Raw genomic sequence first — 18216 nt, forward strand, 5'->3', positions numbered from 1 at the left:
GTATTGGTTCCAAGGCAGAAGAGCAGTAAGGGCTAGGCAATGGGGGTTAAGTGACTTGCCTAGGGTCACACAGCTAGGAACTATCTGAAGTCAAATTTGAACCCGTCTCTAGAGTTGGCTCTCAATCCACTGAGCCACCTAGCTTCCCCCTTGGAGAAATCATTTAGCCTGTCTGCCTTAATCCACTGGAGAAGGAAATGGGAAGCCACTCCAATAACTCTGCCAAGAAAATCCCTTGGACAAAACAGTCCATAGGGTCACGAAGAGTTGGATATGACTGAATGACCAATAGAAGGGGAATCATACAGTATCACCTGCTTCCTGTATTGTATTTCATAAGCAAAGCTTTGTAAATAGAGAATCTTCTCAGTTCCACAGGAAAGATTCACTTCCTTAGACTCTCTTCTCTTCCTTACTTATCCAGAACTACCGTGAGAAAGAAAAGTTCCCCTTAGATGATTTGACCACTTCCTACCATCACTTTTGTTAAGTTTCTTTAATAAAAAGTCTTGGTACGTTTACATGATTGTCATCATTTAGCATGACACTTCATCTACTTCACACACACATACACACGCACACACAGATATATATAATAAAAAAAAAACAAAACAGAAAAGTAGCCCATGGATATTCTATATAAAAAATGCTGTCATTGTCTTGGCGGGAAAAAAAAACCAAACCACACAACTTCCCATGGCTACAATTTTGGGGATGATTCATCGGCTTCTGAGCTGCATCTCCTTTCTCCAAATAAAGAAAGAAATTGAAGAAATAAAAGACGCCCAGCTTCTCTCTGGGCACCGTTTGGCTGCTGTCTCCAAACATGGGGCAGAAGAGAATGGAGAGTGTTAACAGACACTGGGTGAATAAGTGCCACTCAGAGCGTGTAGAGGTCAGACAAATGGCCGGGAGGCGATGATGGCCAGGGATTTTTAGTAGGCAGGGGTGTAGATTATCTACAGACTCAAAGAAGAAGAATCCCAGCAGATCTGCTGTCTAGATCGTTCCGAATTTCCATCAGATTCATCCAGATTCTTGAGAGCAAAGCACTCATAGTAAAGTCACTTTCTTGACAAAGTCAGAAGATCTGAAATATCTCCGGGCCAAATGATGCATCGAGTCTGCTCTTAGGGCAGAAGAGTCACGTTATCTCTGAGGTACGACTATATGCTCCTCCTGGGAGTGGGGTCCAGAGAGCAAGGAATGAATTCTGTCCAAGGCGAGCAAAGCCCCTGCTAGTCATCTTCCCCTCCGCCGTACATGTCGGCCAGCTTCTTAAATCGGCTGCCCCATTCGTTCAGATAGTCATAATCCTGGTTCTGGTCCGAGTTGGAAGATGTCAGGGAGCTCAGGGAGGCGGCGTCCGAACCACTTCCTTCATAGTCGAACACCAGCAGCGAGTCATACGGAGGAGCTGTGGGGTCACTGTTGGCTGCCTTCAGGTTCTGCAGAACACAAGAGCATCCGGGGAGTTATTGAGCCCAAATCATTGACCCCAGCCTCTGCCCATCACTATTTCCCAGGGAAGACCAGAGGCATCAGCTGGAAGCGATCAGAGAAGTCATCTACCCACTGCCCAGAGAATGGCTATTTAAATTGTGAATCATCACAGCAGAAGAGGTCACCCCCAAACCCTTTCCTAGATTGGACCCAGAAAGTCAAACTGAAACCAAATACAGGTAGAATATATACAAATCTAGATAATATATATTCTATATTACAATGGTATAATATTATAATATATGCCTCTGTGGGAGAGCAAGGAGAGGGGGAAACTGAGACACACTCGCTCTGATAAGATGAGCCAGAGAGAAGTGGCTTTCTAATGCCGGATTCATAAAAGGTAAGTCCCATGAATGCTTTTTGGTTGGGAGCAGTTGAATGTTCCATTTCCTCTTATCAAATGAAAGATAGATGATGACTGATGAAGCTTTTAAGGCTCCTCCAAAGCTCTGTCCCAAATGTTATGTCATTTGTTTTTTTTTTTGTTTGTTTGTTTTCTGTTTTCCCAATGTAGGGGATACAAAGATACGTGTACAGCTGAGTTGGGATCAAGGGATGTTACTGAGTAGGAACCAGGGGGGGTCATGAGGCAGGTGGTGGCCCCACAAAACAAAAGAGTTAGGTATTTTCCTGGGGAAAAGGGCTCCGGCCATTCCCCTGGGGTCTTCACCTCCTGATATTATACAGGTTGTGAACCACTTCCTCTCAGAGGGTCAAGGGGCCAGCCATTTTCTCACTCTGACGTCATGGCTCCCTGCTCCCTACTTGCCCTTTGTAGCAAAGATTAAAGTGTCCACTTTGCAAAAATTAGAAAACTGGAGTGTCAAAGACTATAAAAATCTAGGAGGGACCTCGAGAGAGAGAGTCATCAAGTCCTAGATCTTTATTATAAAGGATGGAGGCTCTCTGGGAGGGGAAGAAGAAAGACGCTGGGAAATGTAGGCAATAAAGATAAAAGATACCAATAATTAAAAAAAAAGAAGAAAAGCTGCAGACCCACTGATGGACAATCTGGGGGAAGTCGGGTAAGCCCCTTCCTCACCTCAATGATGAAATTGCCAATCTCATCTGGGTTGGCTGGACGGGGTCGGTACAGGGGGGGAGGGATGAAGGTGGGCACCACATCGTTCCGGAGAATCACTTCTGGTCGGGCATCCAGGCCTCTATGAAGCTGAGTAATGTCGTAGTCCTTGGAAGGGATGGGGAAAGAGAGCAGATGAAGCCAAGACCCATAGACTGGGCTGCCTACCTGTTGGGTTATGCAGTGAAGCTCACTTTGGGGGTCTGGTATTTCTGAAGCTCCTGGTCATACCTCCGCCATATACACAACAGAAGAGACCTTGGGATGGGCAAGCAGAGGCCAAAAAGCTGACCTTTGGGGCTGGCAGAGACAGGGAAGGCTTAGCCACCTTTGTGTTAGATGGGAATAATCTCTATGGGGCACAACCAATGAATTCAGGAGCCCCTCACAGACAAGAAGGACCCCCCCAGAGATATTCCAGAGACATAATAGGGGGTGTCACTGAGTAGCACTGGGGGTGGTGAGAGGGTGGCTGAGGCAGGGAGGGCTCCTTCCCCAATCCCACCTCCCCAAACAACAGAATCCCCAACCTGGTCCTCTTCACCGCCTCCCTCCTCGCCATAGTAGAACACGTTATCCCGGGTGTCATCCTCTGGAAGCAGGAGGGGCTCCTTGATTTTCCTCTTTCTTCTCACCAACAATAGGAGGGCAAGCAGGAGGACTGAAGGGACGGAACACATGACTATGAATCCCATAAGGATAATCATTTGAGCTAACATTTATATAGCATTTACTATGTGCCAGGCACTTTTCAATCATTTGCTCCTCATGACCCCAGGAGCTAGGTGATATTGTCCCCACTTTACAGATGAGAAAGAAAAGCAGAAAGGCAGCTAGAAGACCAAGGGTCTTGCCCAGGGTCACACAGGCAGCAGTTGTTGGAGACAAGATGTGAATCCAAGGCTCCTAAGCTCTGATGGCTGCCTCATAATTAAATATCAAATGATATCCCCAGCGCCTAGCACAGAGACTAGAACATTACTCTTGTTCAGGCATTTTTCAGTTATGTCAGACTTTTCATGACCCCATTTGGGGTTTTCTTGGCAGATAACTGGAGTGGTTTGCCATTTCTTTCTCCAGCTCATTTACAGATGAGGAAACTGAGGCAAACAGGGTTAAGTGACTTGTTCAGGGTCACACCACTTGACTGTTCAGTTGTTTTTCAGTTGTGTCTGACTTTCTGTGACTTCATTTGGGTTTGGGGTTTTTGGTAAAGATACTGGAGTAGTTTGCCATTTCCTTCTCTAGCTTATTTTATAGATGAGGAAACTGAGGCAAACAGGATGAAGTGAAACACAGTGAATGTTTAATAAATGCTTATTGACTGATTAAAATAAATAAAGCATAAAACTCATTCAAAAATCAATATAATTTGGGAGTAGAATGTTCCCTGACTTTCAGACACCATCCCCTCACAAATTGTATACAGGGGTACAACATACAGGTGGCTCAGTGGAGAAAGCATCAGACCCAGAGTTGAGAAGACTTGGATTCAAATATGATCTCAAACACTTTCTAGCTGTGTGACCCTGGCCAAGTCACTTAGCCCCAATTGCCTAGCCCATACCTCTCTTCTGCCTTGGAGCCAATACTTTAATATGGATTCCAAGACAGAAGATAAAAGAGTTTTTTAAAAAAATAAAAAGGAAAAAAATTGCACATAGCAGTACTCACTCAACAAAGCTAAAACAGCTCCCAGGACAGGCAGGACAAAGCCACCCTTCCAGGCCCCTGGACAGATGGACACGTGGCCCTCACAGTCACACACTTTTGCCTTGATCACGGTCAGCTGGTCTTTGTTGTGGTTGTCATACAGACTAAGATAGATTTCATAATCGTCACTCTTTAGGAATTTCTTCAGGGACAAGGCCACAGCATCTCCTGTAGGGAGACATCGTGCTTACTGATGGATGGTTCTCTTCCATACATAGACAGATGGCTCAGATACCCACAGTGTGGGTAATGAGAAGCTAGAGGGCATCTAGGAGAAGGACAACCAGGAGAGTGAAGGGCCTCAAGATCCTGCTGCATGGAGACAGGCTAAATGCTTTGGGGATGGTGGATCTAGACTTGATAGCCAGAAATACTTCCTCCCAATGAGAGCTGTCCAAAAAATGGAACAGGGCTACCTGGAGAGGAGAGGTGAAGGCTTCTAGTTCCTTGGGGCTTCCCCAAGCAAAAGCTGAATGGTCATTTGTCAAGGATGCTATGGAGGGGGTTCTTGGGTTCAGATATAGGTTGAACCAGATCGTCCCCGAGAGCCCTTCAAACCCTGAATTTGTAGCATTTTCTAGTCACAAAACACCTTCTCCTACTCATGAGACTCCTAGCTAGCACAAGTATTGTTGCCCCCTTTTTAGAGATGCCGAAGTGGAAAGCCAAGTGACTAACTCAAGTAGAAAGTGGCTACGCTGGGAAGAAAAGCCTTCAGTGTTGCTCTAGTTTGGAGCTCAGTCTCAGGGATGGCCGTGACCTCCCTGTGAATACCAGTAATACCAGTATCTACGTGAATCCAGATCATCAAGTTACCTCTCTCATTCATTTCTGCATTCCAGTAAATATCAGAATCGTGAGTGAGCTGAGCCCGGAAGGGACTGGTGTGGGGGGGCAGGTCCTTGTCAGTGATGTTTAGCACCTGAGGCACAGTCTTTTGGTTGCAGATGGTGATTTGGAGAGGCTCCGGGATGGGACCGTGGTCATTCACATCCACGAGGGTCAGCAGGAGGGTACCAGTGCCCGTGGCAGGAGGGTTTCCTGGTTACATACACACGAGTGACTTTTAGTGATCTATACCTTTGGGTCAACCTATCTTCCCACTTGTTTCATAGTGAGTCGAGTTTCTGGGTTTGGATCCTCACTGCCAGGAAAACTTACATCAGTCTTTGGCCTCCAGAAGAAGGTCCCCTTCCCTTCCCATCAATAGCACTGGCATCACTCAGATACCCTCCTTATCCTCGCTCTGGCACTTACAAGATGAGATAAGGAGCTAATCCTACTCAGGATGCCAGGATGATCCGTGAGAAGATCCTGCTCATGTTGGCATAACCAATTGCCATACCCCCATGCCCCATCCATCCTGGGTATACAAAATTAGACTTTGGAAAATCCCAGAAATATTTACTGTGGCCATTTATGAACAGAAATGAAATGGATTATTTACTGATCCAGGATCCCCATTTTCTTACCATATACCTATTTCAGAGAAAGAAAAACAAGAAAGGAGAGGAAGAGGGGGAGAGGGAGAGAGGGAGAGAAAGAGGAGGGAGAGAGAAGGAAGGAGAGTGAGAAAGGCAGATAGAAATAGAGAGAGTAGAGAGAAAGAGGCAGGTAGAGAGCTAGAGAGGAAAGGAGAGTAAAGAGAGGGAGGAGAGAGGAAGAGGGAGGGGGAGAGAGAAAGAGAGGGAGAAAGAAGAAAAGAGAAGAGGAGAGGAGAAAAGTGAAGAGGAGAGGAGAGAAAAGGAGAGAATTATGTCGCTAGGAATTCTTACCATCATCAATGGCCAAGACTGTGACCTTGTAGGTATTATTGCTGACAAAGTGTTCATTTTCCCTGTCTAGGAGGCCCTTGGCAGTGATATCTCCACTCTCTGGGTGAATCATTAGCCACTCTGCAGGGTCACTTACAATTTGATAGCTGGAAAATGAAAGCATAAAGACAGGTGAGAGAATATTCCTGGAGAGCAGCTCAGGCTACTTGATTGTTTGAGAGTGGAAGAGGTGGAAGCTCCAACAGAAGAGTCCAAAAGGCACAACCTGGTCAAATACCATGCCCTCCCACATACCTAGCAACTCTACCCTCCCTGTTCCCAAGTTGGGACAGAAAAAAACAAAATTAATTCAGGGATTTGATTCAGCTCAATTCTGTTCATTCAATAAACATTTAGCAAGTCAAGTCAACAAGCTTGCACTAAACACTAGCAGCGGTGTTAAGCTCCAGGGCTATAAAGAAAGACAGGCAAAAAGAGTCCCTGTCCTCAAGGAGTTTACAATGGAATGGACATTGTGCTTTAATTAAGCACTTAATATGCACCAAACACTCAACTGGGGTTACAAAAATAAAACTGCCAACAGTGCGAGCGTTCAGTGAGGGCTGGGAGAGAAGAGAACAAACATATCCACACAATAAGTAAATGCAAATACAGAGTTCCATAGTAGGTAGAAACTTGGCCTCAGAGTCAGGAAAAGTAGAATCCAAAGCTCATCTCTTGCCACACACTGGCTTTGTGACTCTGGACCAGTCACTTAACTTCCAAGTGTGCTCAAGTCACTGTAAGATTGGAAACTGGTGCTCCAAATGCACTGGCAGACGGAGTTTCAAGAATCAATTAAATCACCAGGAGGAAAAAAAATAATTTTGAAGTGGGAATGGAGGAAAATCAGTTAAAGCCTCATCTAAGATTTAAGAAATTCCAGGAGGTAGAAGTGACAAAGAAAGAATCCTAGACATGGGGAAAGCCTGTGCAAAGGGATATGGAATGTTATGAAAGAATAAATGAATGAAAAACCATTTATCAAGTGCCTTTTGCACAGAGAATAATATAGGAAGCTAGACGGTTCGGCTGAAACATATTATGTGAAAGGGAGCGTGATGGGAAATAACTTAGGAAAGATAGGTCGGTCCTAAATGCCAAACAGGGATGCCCAGAATGTTCTATTCCCTTCCCCATCAGGACCCGGGAACGTAAGGAATGGGACTCAGTGCAATCTAAGGAATATATGTAGAGCCAGGATAACTTCTCAGTCTGGGAGGAAGCTACCAGCAGACTCGGGGCAAAGGATGATTCCGGGGTACCTGAGCTTCTGGTTTTGCTGCCTGTCAGGGTCCTGGGCAGTGTAGGTGTAGATCTTCTCCCCCATAGGAACACCCTCGTAGACATCTACTACTTTAGTGGGAGGGAGGAAGGCAGGGGCTTCATTCACATCTGCCACGTTGACCGTGACTGTGGCCGTGGACGTGGGAAGCTTCACCACAAAAGGAGCCTCATTGGACACTACGACGTAAAGGGTGAACTGGTTCTTGGTCTCGAAGTCCAAGCCCTGAGGAGAGATACAAAAGGTCTTCAACCTGGAGGAGATGCCCTCCGATAAGGCTTCTACCCAGGGAATGAAGCCACAGTTTAAACGTTAACATCTGCCAATGCTCCATGGTTGGGGGAGAAATAGAGCAGTCACGTCTTTGAGATCAATGGACCGCAGAGGCCCCTGCTGATGCTCTTTCTTTGTTCTTCAAAGAAATTGCGCTTCTCCCTAAGGATAATGCATGTAAAGTCCTCATGGACCAGACTGGAAACTACTAGTCTAGATAATTTTTTTGAGTCAACATTTATTAAGCACCTACTTTGTGCTGGACATCCCTTATAATAAATATTTTTTTTTAAACCCTTACCTTCTGCCTTAGAATCAATACTAAGTATTGGTATCAAGGCAGAAAAGTGGTAAGGGCTAGGCAATGAGAATTAAGGGGCTTGCCCAGGGTCACATAGCAAGGAAGTGCTTGAGACCAAATTTGAACCCAGGATCTCCTGACTCCAGATCTGGCTCTCTATCCACTGAGCCACCTATCTGTCTCTATAATGTATCTTTATTTTTTTTTTTAAGGAAGAGAAAAAAAAAGAATTTAGCAGAACCAATCACTGCAATGAAAAAAAATCTCATATTATTTACACATTCCATTCCTATAGACCCTCAATTGAAAAGGAGGATGAAAGAGGGCAGATATCTTAAAATTACACTCTTTGGGGAATGGTCTGAGCACAGGTTCACCTGGCTTTGGGGGAGAAAAAGGACCTTTAACTGGTGGCTCCCAACCAGGCATACTTACCTTCTTGGTTGTTAAGATGCCCTGGTTGTTCTCTGGGTCTGTGGCTATGGCAAAGTGGCCCCCCTCATCCCCTTGTGTGATCTGGTAAACTGCTCTCCATGCTGGTGTGTTGGGAGCATCCAGGTCTGTCACAGTTAATCGTTGAACTTCAACCCCAACCTTGTTCTCGGGCACCTCAGCTGTATACTGCCAAGAACAAGCAGTTAGAAGTAGCAAGATTCAGACTGGTGACCCACTGAGTGTGGCCACTACCCATAAGGAAGCCACGGCTCTTGTCCTCATCACACTTTCTAGAGCATTGCTCCTCTGCCCCATCAGGATGGAGCCACAAATGGCCTGAATTCCTAAAGGGATTCAGATATCTAACATGGTGGGAGGGCCACTGAACTGAAACGCCAAGAGCCCCTTGGGATACAGATACCCCACCATATGGTAGGAGTTACTGGTCCAGAAGACCAAGAACCTTCCAGGATACAAATACCCCATAAAGTATGTGGTCATTGGCCCATAAGACTATGAACCTCCTAGGATATAAATACTCCATAAAGTAAGAGGGTCTTTGGTCTAGAAAACCATGAGAGCCTTCCAGGATATAAATATCCCATAAAATAAGAGGGTCATTGGTCCAGAAGACCATGAGCCTGCTGGGATAGAAATACTCCATAAAGAAGAATACTTATATAGAAATACTCCATAAAGTAAGAAGGTCCTTGGTCTAGAAGACCATGAACCTGCTGGGATAGAAATACTCTATAAAGATAAATAGACTTATATAGAAATACCCCATAAAATAAGAAGGTCATTGGTCCAGAAGACCCCATATTGGTCTATAAATAGATCTAGCTAAAGATCTATAGATATCTCATATACTAAATACTCCATGTAGTAAAACAGTCATTGGTCCAGAATATCAAAAGCCTTCTGTGCCTACTGCTGGGAGCTTGAGGTCTACTCTCTAGTCAACTGCGATCTCTCCTACCCAACCCAATGTAAAGCTAAAAGTACAAGACAAAATGGTGGTAGAGGGGAGGGTTGAGAAGGAAAAGTAGATATTAATGGCATCCTTCTGGCATTAGAAGCCATCTGAAGGATCATAGGCAGAGAAATGGAAGGGTCCTTAGAAACTATTAAGACCAAAGCCTTTATTTTACAAAGGAAACTGAGGCTAAGGTTAGGTGGCTAGGGTCATTCAAAAAGCAAGTATTTGAGGTAGAAAATGTTTCCCCCCCTCTTTTAAATCCTTACCTTCTTTCTTAGAATCAATGCAGAAGAGCAGTAAGGACTAGGTAATTGGGATTAAATGATTTGCCTAGGTCACACTGCTAGGAAATGTCTGAGGCCAGATTTGAACTCAGGTCCTCCCAACTCCAGAACTGGCACTCTATTCACTATCCTACTTTGCTTCTTCCCCCCCCTCACCCCTTTAAACCCTTACGTTTTCTCTTGGTAATAACTCAATGGCAGACAAGGACTAGGCAAATGAGATTAAGTTCCTTGCTCAAGGTCACACAACTAGGAAGGATCTGAGACCAGATTTGAACCGAAAATCTCCTATCTCCAGGCCTAGGTCTATCTACCGAGCTACCGAGCTACCCTTGAGGTAGGATTTGAACCAAGGTCTTCCTAACTCCAAGCCATCCATTCTATCCATGACTACATGCCACCTTATGGTCTAAGAGAAATCCAGTGTAGGCATGAAGAGATTCAAGGTCATTGGCTCAGAATAAGTCAAAGGTACCTCATAGTTGTCACTCCCAGGATTGACATTAGTGGTCATTAAATCCAGGGTCACACAGATCACAAACAGAAGAGCCAGGGTCCAAGTCCAGGCAACAAAGACTCCTAATTAAGGGCTCTCTTCAGCAGACTAGCCTGCACTGCCTAGTATGTGAATATGGTTATTCCAGAACCGTGAGCTGGAAGGAGGCTGGTTAGGAAAACTTCAATCCTCTACTCCCTGGTGAGAAAGAAGGAAGGAGATTACCTTTTGAGGGTCAAATATAGGTGCGTTATCATTGGCATCTGCAATCTCCACCACTGCTGATGCTGTGGTGGATAAGCCTTCTCCTTCCATGTCTGCAGCCTGGATGGTCAGCGTATACTCAGCCACTCTCTGTTGGCAGAGAAAAGGAACTATAAAGTCCAGTTCTACAGTTTGGTTTGAGGAAGCTCTCTTAAGAGTTCATAGGCTGGAAGGGCCATCCAGGTAGGCTCTCAAGCTGAACCCCCACAGTTTACAGGTTTGGAAACTGAGGCCCACAGAGGTGCCATGGTTTGCCCTTACTCTTACTGTCCCCAACATATTCTGCAATCCAGGGACACTGGTCTCCTTGTTGTTCTTTGGATGAGACACTCCATCTTCTGATGACTACAACCATTTTCTCCGGCTGTACCCCAGCCTTGGAACAATCTTCCACCTCATCTGTGCCTCCAGATTTCCCTGCCTTCCTTCAAGTCTCAGCTAAAATCTCATCATCTTCAAGAAAGCCCTTTCCATCCCCTGAATAAAAGAGCCTTCCATCTGGTGATTACAGCTCCAACTTACTCTAGATTTATCATGCTTGCACCAAATTGTTTGCACACTGTCTCCTCCATTAGACTGGAAGCTCCTTGAGATCAAGGGCTGTCATTTGCTTTTCTTTCTATTTCCAGAGCCTGATGCTTAATAAAGACTTGTTTACTTCATTTGCCTGAGGTTGCATGGCCATAAATATCAAATCCAGGACTCTAACTCAGGGCCTGTTTCCAAATCCCAAGCCCTTTCCTCTTGGTCCTTAGTTGCACCTCTTATGACTTATCTGGTACTTCTCCCTCCCATTTCTCATCCCTCTATAAATCCAAGGGCCACCAAGGGCCTGCCCTCTAACTCCTTTCCTTGTCTTCTCCTTGGGCTGGGCCAGACCCAGTACAAGGATAGAGTCATCCCATCACCCTCCTTTCCCCAAATCCTGGATCCTTGTGGCTACAGCCTTCATACCCCGCCATGAGAGCTGCCCTCATGGTTTCTTCTCCTCTCTAAATAAGGGCTGACCTACAACTAGAAACAGTTCATCCTTGACCTGCCCTGAAGACAGATCGGCCACTGGCTTCTGGTCCAAGACTAGACTATAGTATTGGAAGACAGAGGGGCAATAGTATTCTCAGAGCAATTATATCTAGTCATTCATTTAGGACAAACCAATGAATCGAGCTGTGCTATGGTAGTCATTCATTGGAGCTGGGGGTGGCAATTAGAATGCCCAAGGGGAAAATACCACATGCATTCTCTTCAGTTTCCTCTTCTGAAGATGAAGAATTTTGGAGGGCTCATTTAGCAGCAGACTAATTAGGCTGGGAAGGAGCTATGTTAGGCAGCTAGTACTTTTTCTCCAGAAAGCCTATATCCAATCAACTGAGAGCCTAGAGAGTTTGGGAAATACTTCTGTTTAGTTATTTCAGTTGTGTCTGACTCTTAATGACTACTTGTTTTGTTTTTGGCAGATACTGAAATGGCCTGCTATTTCCTTCTCCAGTTCATTTTATAGACTGGGAAACTGAGGCAGAGTTAAGTGATGTGCCCAAGGTCACACAGCTAGAAAGTGTTTGAAGCTGGATTTGAACTTGGAAAGATGTTTTTCTGACTCTAGGTCTAGCACTTTATCAACTATATCAACTAACTGCCCCTGGGAAACACTAGAAAATGGTATAAACATCCTCATTCCTTGGTAGGAAAGTCAATGCACTTCTAGGTTTGGGGGCTAAGTTTCTTTAGGAAAAAACTTGATGTTTTAAGGGTCCAGAGCCACCACGACTGACCTCTCTGTCCAAGCCACTGGCAATCACGCTAATGGCCCCAGTCTCTCGATGGATGGTAAACATGTGGTCGTGAGGGTCCTTGGGATTCTGGTCCAGAATAAAGTAAGCAATGGCTCCATTGTGAGTGTTAGGATCATCTGCATCTGTGGCTGATACTTGCATCACAGAGGTACCTGGAGGAGAAAGAGAAATAGGTTCTGATGCTGCCTTTCCTGGGGGGGGGGACTTCATTTCTAGGCTAGTAAATCATTTAATGGGGGACTGGGGGGAGAAAGATGGAGAGAGAAAGAACAGGCTACCAGGGATCCTTCTACCTAATCTCATCTCCCTATTTTTAGGCAGGGAACACAATTCTTATTAGTGTTGCTAACTTGGGGAATCAATGGTATGCTCCAGGTTGTTTCCCCTTCTCTCTCTTACCAGGCATGGCTCCTTCGGTGACGCTCCCCTTAAAAACCTCCTGGGTGAACTGGGGCTTGTTGTCATTCTGGTCAATCACAACAATGGAGATGTTCATGGGCTCTTCCACGGAGGCACCATTCTCAGACACTGCATGTCCAAACAACTGTGGGGTAAGAAGAAACATGATCACTTCCTCATCTGGGAAATAAGGTCCTGGAATAGATGGTCACTGAGGACTCTTCCAGCTCTTCCATTGCCTAATTCAGTGGTACAGTGCTAGGACTGGAGTCAGGAAGACTCATTTTCCCAAGTTTAAATCTGACTTCAAAAACTAGCTACAAGATCCTTGGCAAGTTATTTAACTCTGATTGCCCTAGTACCTCATCTGTAAAATTCGCTGGAGAAGGAACTGGTAAGCCACTCTAATATCTTTGTCAAGAAAACTCCAAATGGGGTCATGAAGAGTTGGACACAACTGAACAACAAAGCCATCAAAGTGTGATCCCGGAGACCCTTTCAGGGGAGTCTGTGAAGTCAAAATTATTTTCATATTATTTTAATTTCTAATACAATCAGATATAACTCACATAAATAAAAGATCTTTGTGGAAAAGGAGTTCTCCAACATTTTTAAGAGTTTAAAACTGAAAAGTTTGAGAACTGCTACTCTAATCTTGAGATTAAAATCACCATAAGTTCATTCCAAAAAATATTTATTAATCACTTTCTATATTCCACAGAAATAGTCTTTAGCCTCAAGGATTTGACATATTTCAGGGGATGAGAAGGGTGTAGCACATTCAGTAACGAGTAGGTAAATAGTAAATACAAAGGGATTTCTGGTGGAGGGTGGAAAGAGACACCAACAACTGAGAATCTTATGTAGAAGGTGGCACATGAGTTGGTAGAATCTAGGGGTCCCAAGGCAGACATGAAGAGGGGAGGCATTGCACACATGCAGAAGAGCATACAAAAGCACGGGCTTAAGAGATGGAATTCTAGGTACTAGCAACAAGTGGAAGAGCAGTTTGGCTGGAGATCAGCCCTGGGATACAGATTCCAAGGACCTCTATTCAAGATGTTCTTCATTTCCATTCCTCTAGTTGGGGTATTTTTGAGATCCACCAGGTAACCTACCTCATACTTGGCGATTTTCTCACGGTCCAGCGGTTGGTTCACCAGCAACCATCCTGTCTCCTTCTCAATGGTGAAGACTCCTTCAGGGGGGCTATCGGCTCCTGGACCCGTGATGCTGTAAAAGATCTTGGTGGCCTTGTCCTTGTTGGATTTGAGCTGGACACAAAAGAGAAATTGAAATGGAGTAGGAGAGTCATTATTCCCATTGACATGGCACCGAAAGATTTAGCATTACCCCATTTTTAAGATGAGAAAACAGAGGTGAAGAAAGCATCAGCTAATTAATGGCAGTCACAGACCTAGTAAATGGCAGAGCCAGGACAGAAACTAAACAGAAACGGTGCCAGACTCCAGGAACTGTATAGACCAAGCACTGGAAATAATGCACTAAAATGATGGATTGCTATCACTGTAAAACTATCTTGGATTCTAACACTAGTTCTTCCACTTACCGACTCAACCACCAGTTTTTCCATTGGTAAAATGGGAGGATAAATAATAATAATATTCAAATGCTGGAAGGTTGGGTACCTCTGGTGGAGAGCACACTTCATCTTCAAACTTTGGACCCAGAATTTATCACTACACTGATCAGAGTTCTAAATTTTTTCAAAATCTTTTTTCTTTAAAACATTGTTGTTCAGGGGGCAGCTGGAAGGCTCAGTGGATTGAGAGCCAGACCTAGAAAAGGGAGGTCCTAGGTTCAAATCCAGCCTCAGACACTTCCTAGATGTGTGTCCCTGGGCAAGTCACTTAAACCCCATTGCCTAGCCCTTAACCACTCTTCTGCCTTGGAGCCAATACACAGTATTGACTCCAAGATGGAAGGTAAGGGTTTAAAAAAAATATATTGTTCAATGACCAATATGGAAATGTTTTGCATGATCATACATGTATAATAATCCAGATCAAATTGTTTCCCAGCTTCAGGAAGAATAGGGAAAGGAAGGAGAGAGACAATTTGGATTTTACAATTTTGGAAATTTTATGTTGAAAATCGTTATTATGTGTCTTCAGAAAATAAAATGCTTTTAAAAAAGTAAAATGTTGTCATTGTGTAAATTGTTCCTTGGGTTGTACTTATTTCACTGCATCAGCTTATAGAAATCTTTCCAGGATTCTCGATGTCACTCACCCTCTTAATCCTTTCTTAATAGTGCAATAATTTTCTATTACATTCAAAGAGCACAATGTGTTCTGCTATTTCTCAGTTGATGGGTAGGTATCCCCTCTTAGTTTCCAGGTATTTGTTTCTACAGAAAGGGCCTCTATCAGTACTTTGAACTCTTTAGGGGATAGATCTCATGGTGAGTCAAAGGGTATGGATGTTCAGCAACCTTTTAGTCATAGTTCTGAGTAAATGTAGTTTTAAGGAAGTTTAAATGGTAGGGTCTCATGTCAGACACATCCTGTTGGTGGAGTGAATACAACATTATGACTTTGGGGGATATAGTTCAAAAATGCTTTCTAGAGTCACTGGATCAATTTTCATCTCTACCAGTAGGGCATCAGTGTTCCTGTTTTCCTGTTGCCCCTCCAATATTTTATTTTATTTAATTGGTCATTTTTTGCCACTCTAATTGATGTGAGATGAACCAGCCTTACAGTTGAATTAATTTGTATTTCTCTTCATCATTAGTGGTTTTGAACATTTTCACATTGTTGTTAATAACTCAGATTTTTTCAAATTGCCTGATCATATCCTTGGATGATATATCTACTAGAGAATAGCTCTTATTCTTATAAACTTTAATCAGTTCCTTCTATAGCTTTGCTACGAGACTTTTATCAAAGACATTTAATGCAAAGATCTCCCCCAGTTACCAATTTCCTTTCCCATCTTAACTGCATTAGTTTTATTTAGATAAAATCTTTCTACGACTTATGTAATCAAAAGTGTTCATCATTTTTGTCCCTTGTTTGGTCACGAATTCTTCCCCTATCCATAGATTTGAAAGGTAATTTCTCCTCTGCTTTTCTATTTTGCTTCTAATTTCCTTTTTTATATCTAAATCTTGTATCCATTTGGAGTTTATTTCCATATGTGGTATAAGATGTTGTTCTATACCTAAATTCTGCCAGATAGTTTTCCAGTTTTCATCAATAGTGAAATTTTACCCTTTGCCCTTATCTGACATGAGGCTATTAAGTTCATTATCTTCAGTATGTTGTCTCCCTAATTTGGCCCATCCCATCCGTACTTTTGTACTGTCTCTTCCCTTTGCTTCCCACCCGCTTCTTTACAAATAAAGTGGAAAAGAGGAGTTGCCTGACAGGTAGGAGCTATAAATGAAATGAAAATGTTTCCTTTTTCAGCTATAGCTCTTCTTTTCCCTTTGCCCTGCCCCTAATCCCAAGACTTGACTCTTTCTTCATTTCCTCTTAACACACCCTTTCACATTCCTATTTCCAACAAGTTTATTTTGCTTATGACTATTCCCTTAGCTATTCCTGCCTCTCTCTTCTATTTGCCTTTCTCATCCCTGACCTCTATTTTTCTTCTGAAAGTAATGTATTGCTCAGATGGAAGTAAAGTTCATGGGATTCCCCTCCTTTCCTCCATATTTAAATATTCCTCATCTTTTGCACCTCTATTATGTAATAATGATTTTTCTCTCCTTCTTCCTTTCTTCCCCAGTACAGTCTACTATCCCTCCCATTTCTGACTCTCCTAAGACCATTAAAATGAAAACTACCCCTTAATGACACTTCCAGGTTACATGACCAACAAGATCAAGGATTAGACATTTCCCCTGACTCTCACAACCTCTCCAAAATAGAAACTATGCCCAGAGGCAGCTAGGTAGGACAGTGGATAGAGTGCCAGGCTTGGAGTCAAGAAGACCTTGAGTTAAAATCTGTCTCAGATTTGATCCTGGGAAAGTCACCCCAATTGTCTAGCCTTTGCCACTCTTAGTGTTAAAAACAAAAACAAACAAAACATAACTCTAAGGGTTGTTTTAGGGTTAAAAAGAAAAGCAACTATGCCCAAGAGATAAAGCAATTTTAGCAGTCTCCATGGTTTAGGACACCGAGAACCAAAATAAGATAAAAACACAATAAACTTAATGGAGAAAGCCAATCAATAATCCTTATAACCTGTGATTCAGCACCCCATTCCCAACTGCTCATCCTCTGGGCTACACAAGATGACTCAGAGGCAGCGGAATTCAACTCTATGTCCCTTCCTTCCACCGTCTTGAAAATCCACAGAGCAGAAGCTTGTTCAAGCTGTGATTACAGTGTGTCAGTGATCCATGCCAAAACAGAACTCAGCCAGAGAATTGGGGAACAAAGAACACGGGAGGGGAGAGAAGAAACTCTATTAATCCTGAGGGAAAGGGTCCACCTCCTAGCTCAGAACATTTCTGTCCCCTGAGAAGGCACTCGGGGCAGGGACCAAGGCTAGTGAACCATGACCTGCCAAGTATAGGAAGAGAGAGAACTTTAATCCCCTCTCATGGAGCTGTTTTCTATCTGGCCCACTCTCATTTTCCTGGCCCTCGGGTGAATAAGATTTCCCATCACCCGATCTGTGGTGTCAATTCTCCTTGTCATGCTTTCTTTCCTGGCTAATCCGTTTTGTATCTAGTTTCATTTCTTTCAGGTACTCTTGTAATCCCAGTGGCCGGCATTTTTCCTGTAAGGCTCTACTTGTACTTGATGCAGGACTGCTCCCTTCAAGATCTTCCCCTTTGGTTCCTCTCTGGAGAAGTTCCTTCTTCATCATGTTTGGTGTTTTCTTTGGTTCTCTCATCTCAGCAGTTTCACGGCATGGATTAATTTCCATTCCTATGTGCCTGAATAGTGTGAGTAGGCTCTGCTTGGTCTTGAGTGTTGATGGTTCCACTTTCTACAGGAATTGTTTGCCCAACTTTCCTGTTGTGGCTTAGGCTGTCTGATCCTAGATTAGGCCAGAGCTGCCTGGTTCATACTCAGGGAAGTATTCTTCTGCGATTAGGGCTCCAATTGGCTCTGCCATTGAGGCTTCTCCTGCTGCTACAAAGACCCCCCAGACCACTCCCACAACAGGCAGTCCCTCTCTCATTCTGGGGCTTAGGTCTGTCTCCTCACTGGCCTCTGCCTTTTCTCTTCCCACTGGCTTCTACAAGTCTCCAAGTTGTCCTCTCACTAGGCTCTTACCACAGAACTCTAGGGTTTTCCTCATGCAAGATTCTACCATGTTCCTTTTGCCTTGGGGCACTGCCTGGGGTCTTTGCTCCCATTATTGAGCTCTTCCTGGGGTCTTGGAGCCCATTGTTGGCCTCTAGGACCACTCTCTTATTAGGCTTTGCTTAGAGCTCCTCTCCAGTTGACACTGAATAGTTAGAAATACCTTGAACCCCTAAAACTACATTACCCAAAATTCCTTTCTGTATTACCTAGAATGCTTTTCCCTTCATGTACATTTGCATCTTCACTTATTGGTTTAAAAGTTCTGAAACTCCTCCATCTTCCTTTCTTCCTCTCTTCCT

General features: G+C 43.9%; 1 protein-coding gene across 1 annotated transcript in view; it reads right to left on the reverse strand.

Moving 5' to 3' along the window:
• Nucleotides 1–481: 481 nt before the first annotated feature.
• The window catches only part of CDH3 (cadherin 3), a 47298-nt gene continuing 29563 nt past the window's right edge, over nucleotides 482–18216 (reverse strand). The window contains exons 5-16 of the mRNA XM_044663157.1: nucleotides 13742–13897; nucleotides 12624–12768; nucleotides 12204–12376; nucleotides 10393–10521; nucleotides 8409–8594; nucleotides 7380–7624; nucleotides 6076–6221; nucleotides 5117–5341; nucleotides 4262–4468; nucleotides 3118–3248; nucleotides 2549–2695; nucleotides 482–1448 (exon numbers count right to left, since the gene is read on the reverse strand). Coding sequence (XP_044519092.1) covers nucleotides 1239–1448; nucleotides 2549–2695; nucleotides 3118–3248; nucleotides 4262–4468; nucleotides 5117–5341; nucleotides 6076–6221; nucleotides 7380–7624; nucleotides 8409–8594; nucleotides 10393–10521; nucleotides 12204–12376; nucleotides 12624–12768; nucleotides 13742–13897 — 2100 coding nt within the window. The 3' untranslated portion in view covers nucleotides 482–1238. The remainder of the gene's footprint in view (nucleotides 1449–2548; nucleotides 2696–3117; nucleotides 3249–4261; nucleotides 4469–5116; nucleotides 5342–6075; nucleotides 6222–7379; nucleotides 7625–8408; nucleotides 8595–10392; nucleotides 10522–12203; nucleotides 12377–12623; nucleotides 12769–13741; nucleotides 13898–18216) is intronic.

This window comes from Gracilinanus agilis, chromosome 2 (assembly GCF_016433145.1).
Source record: "Gracilinanus agilis isolate LMUSP501 chromosome 2, AgileGrace, whole genome shotgun sequence".
Classification (NCBI taxonomy): Eukaryota; Metazoa; Chordata; class Mammalia; order Didelphimorphia; family Didelphidae; genus Gracilinanus; species Gracilinanus agilis.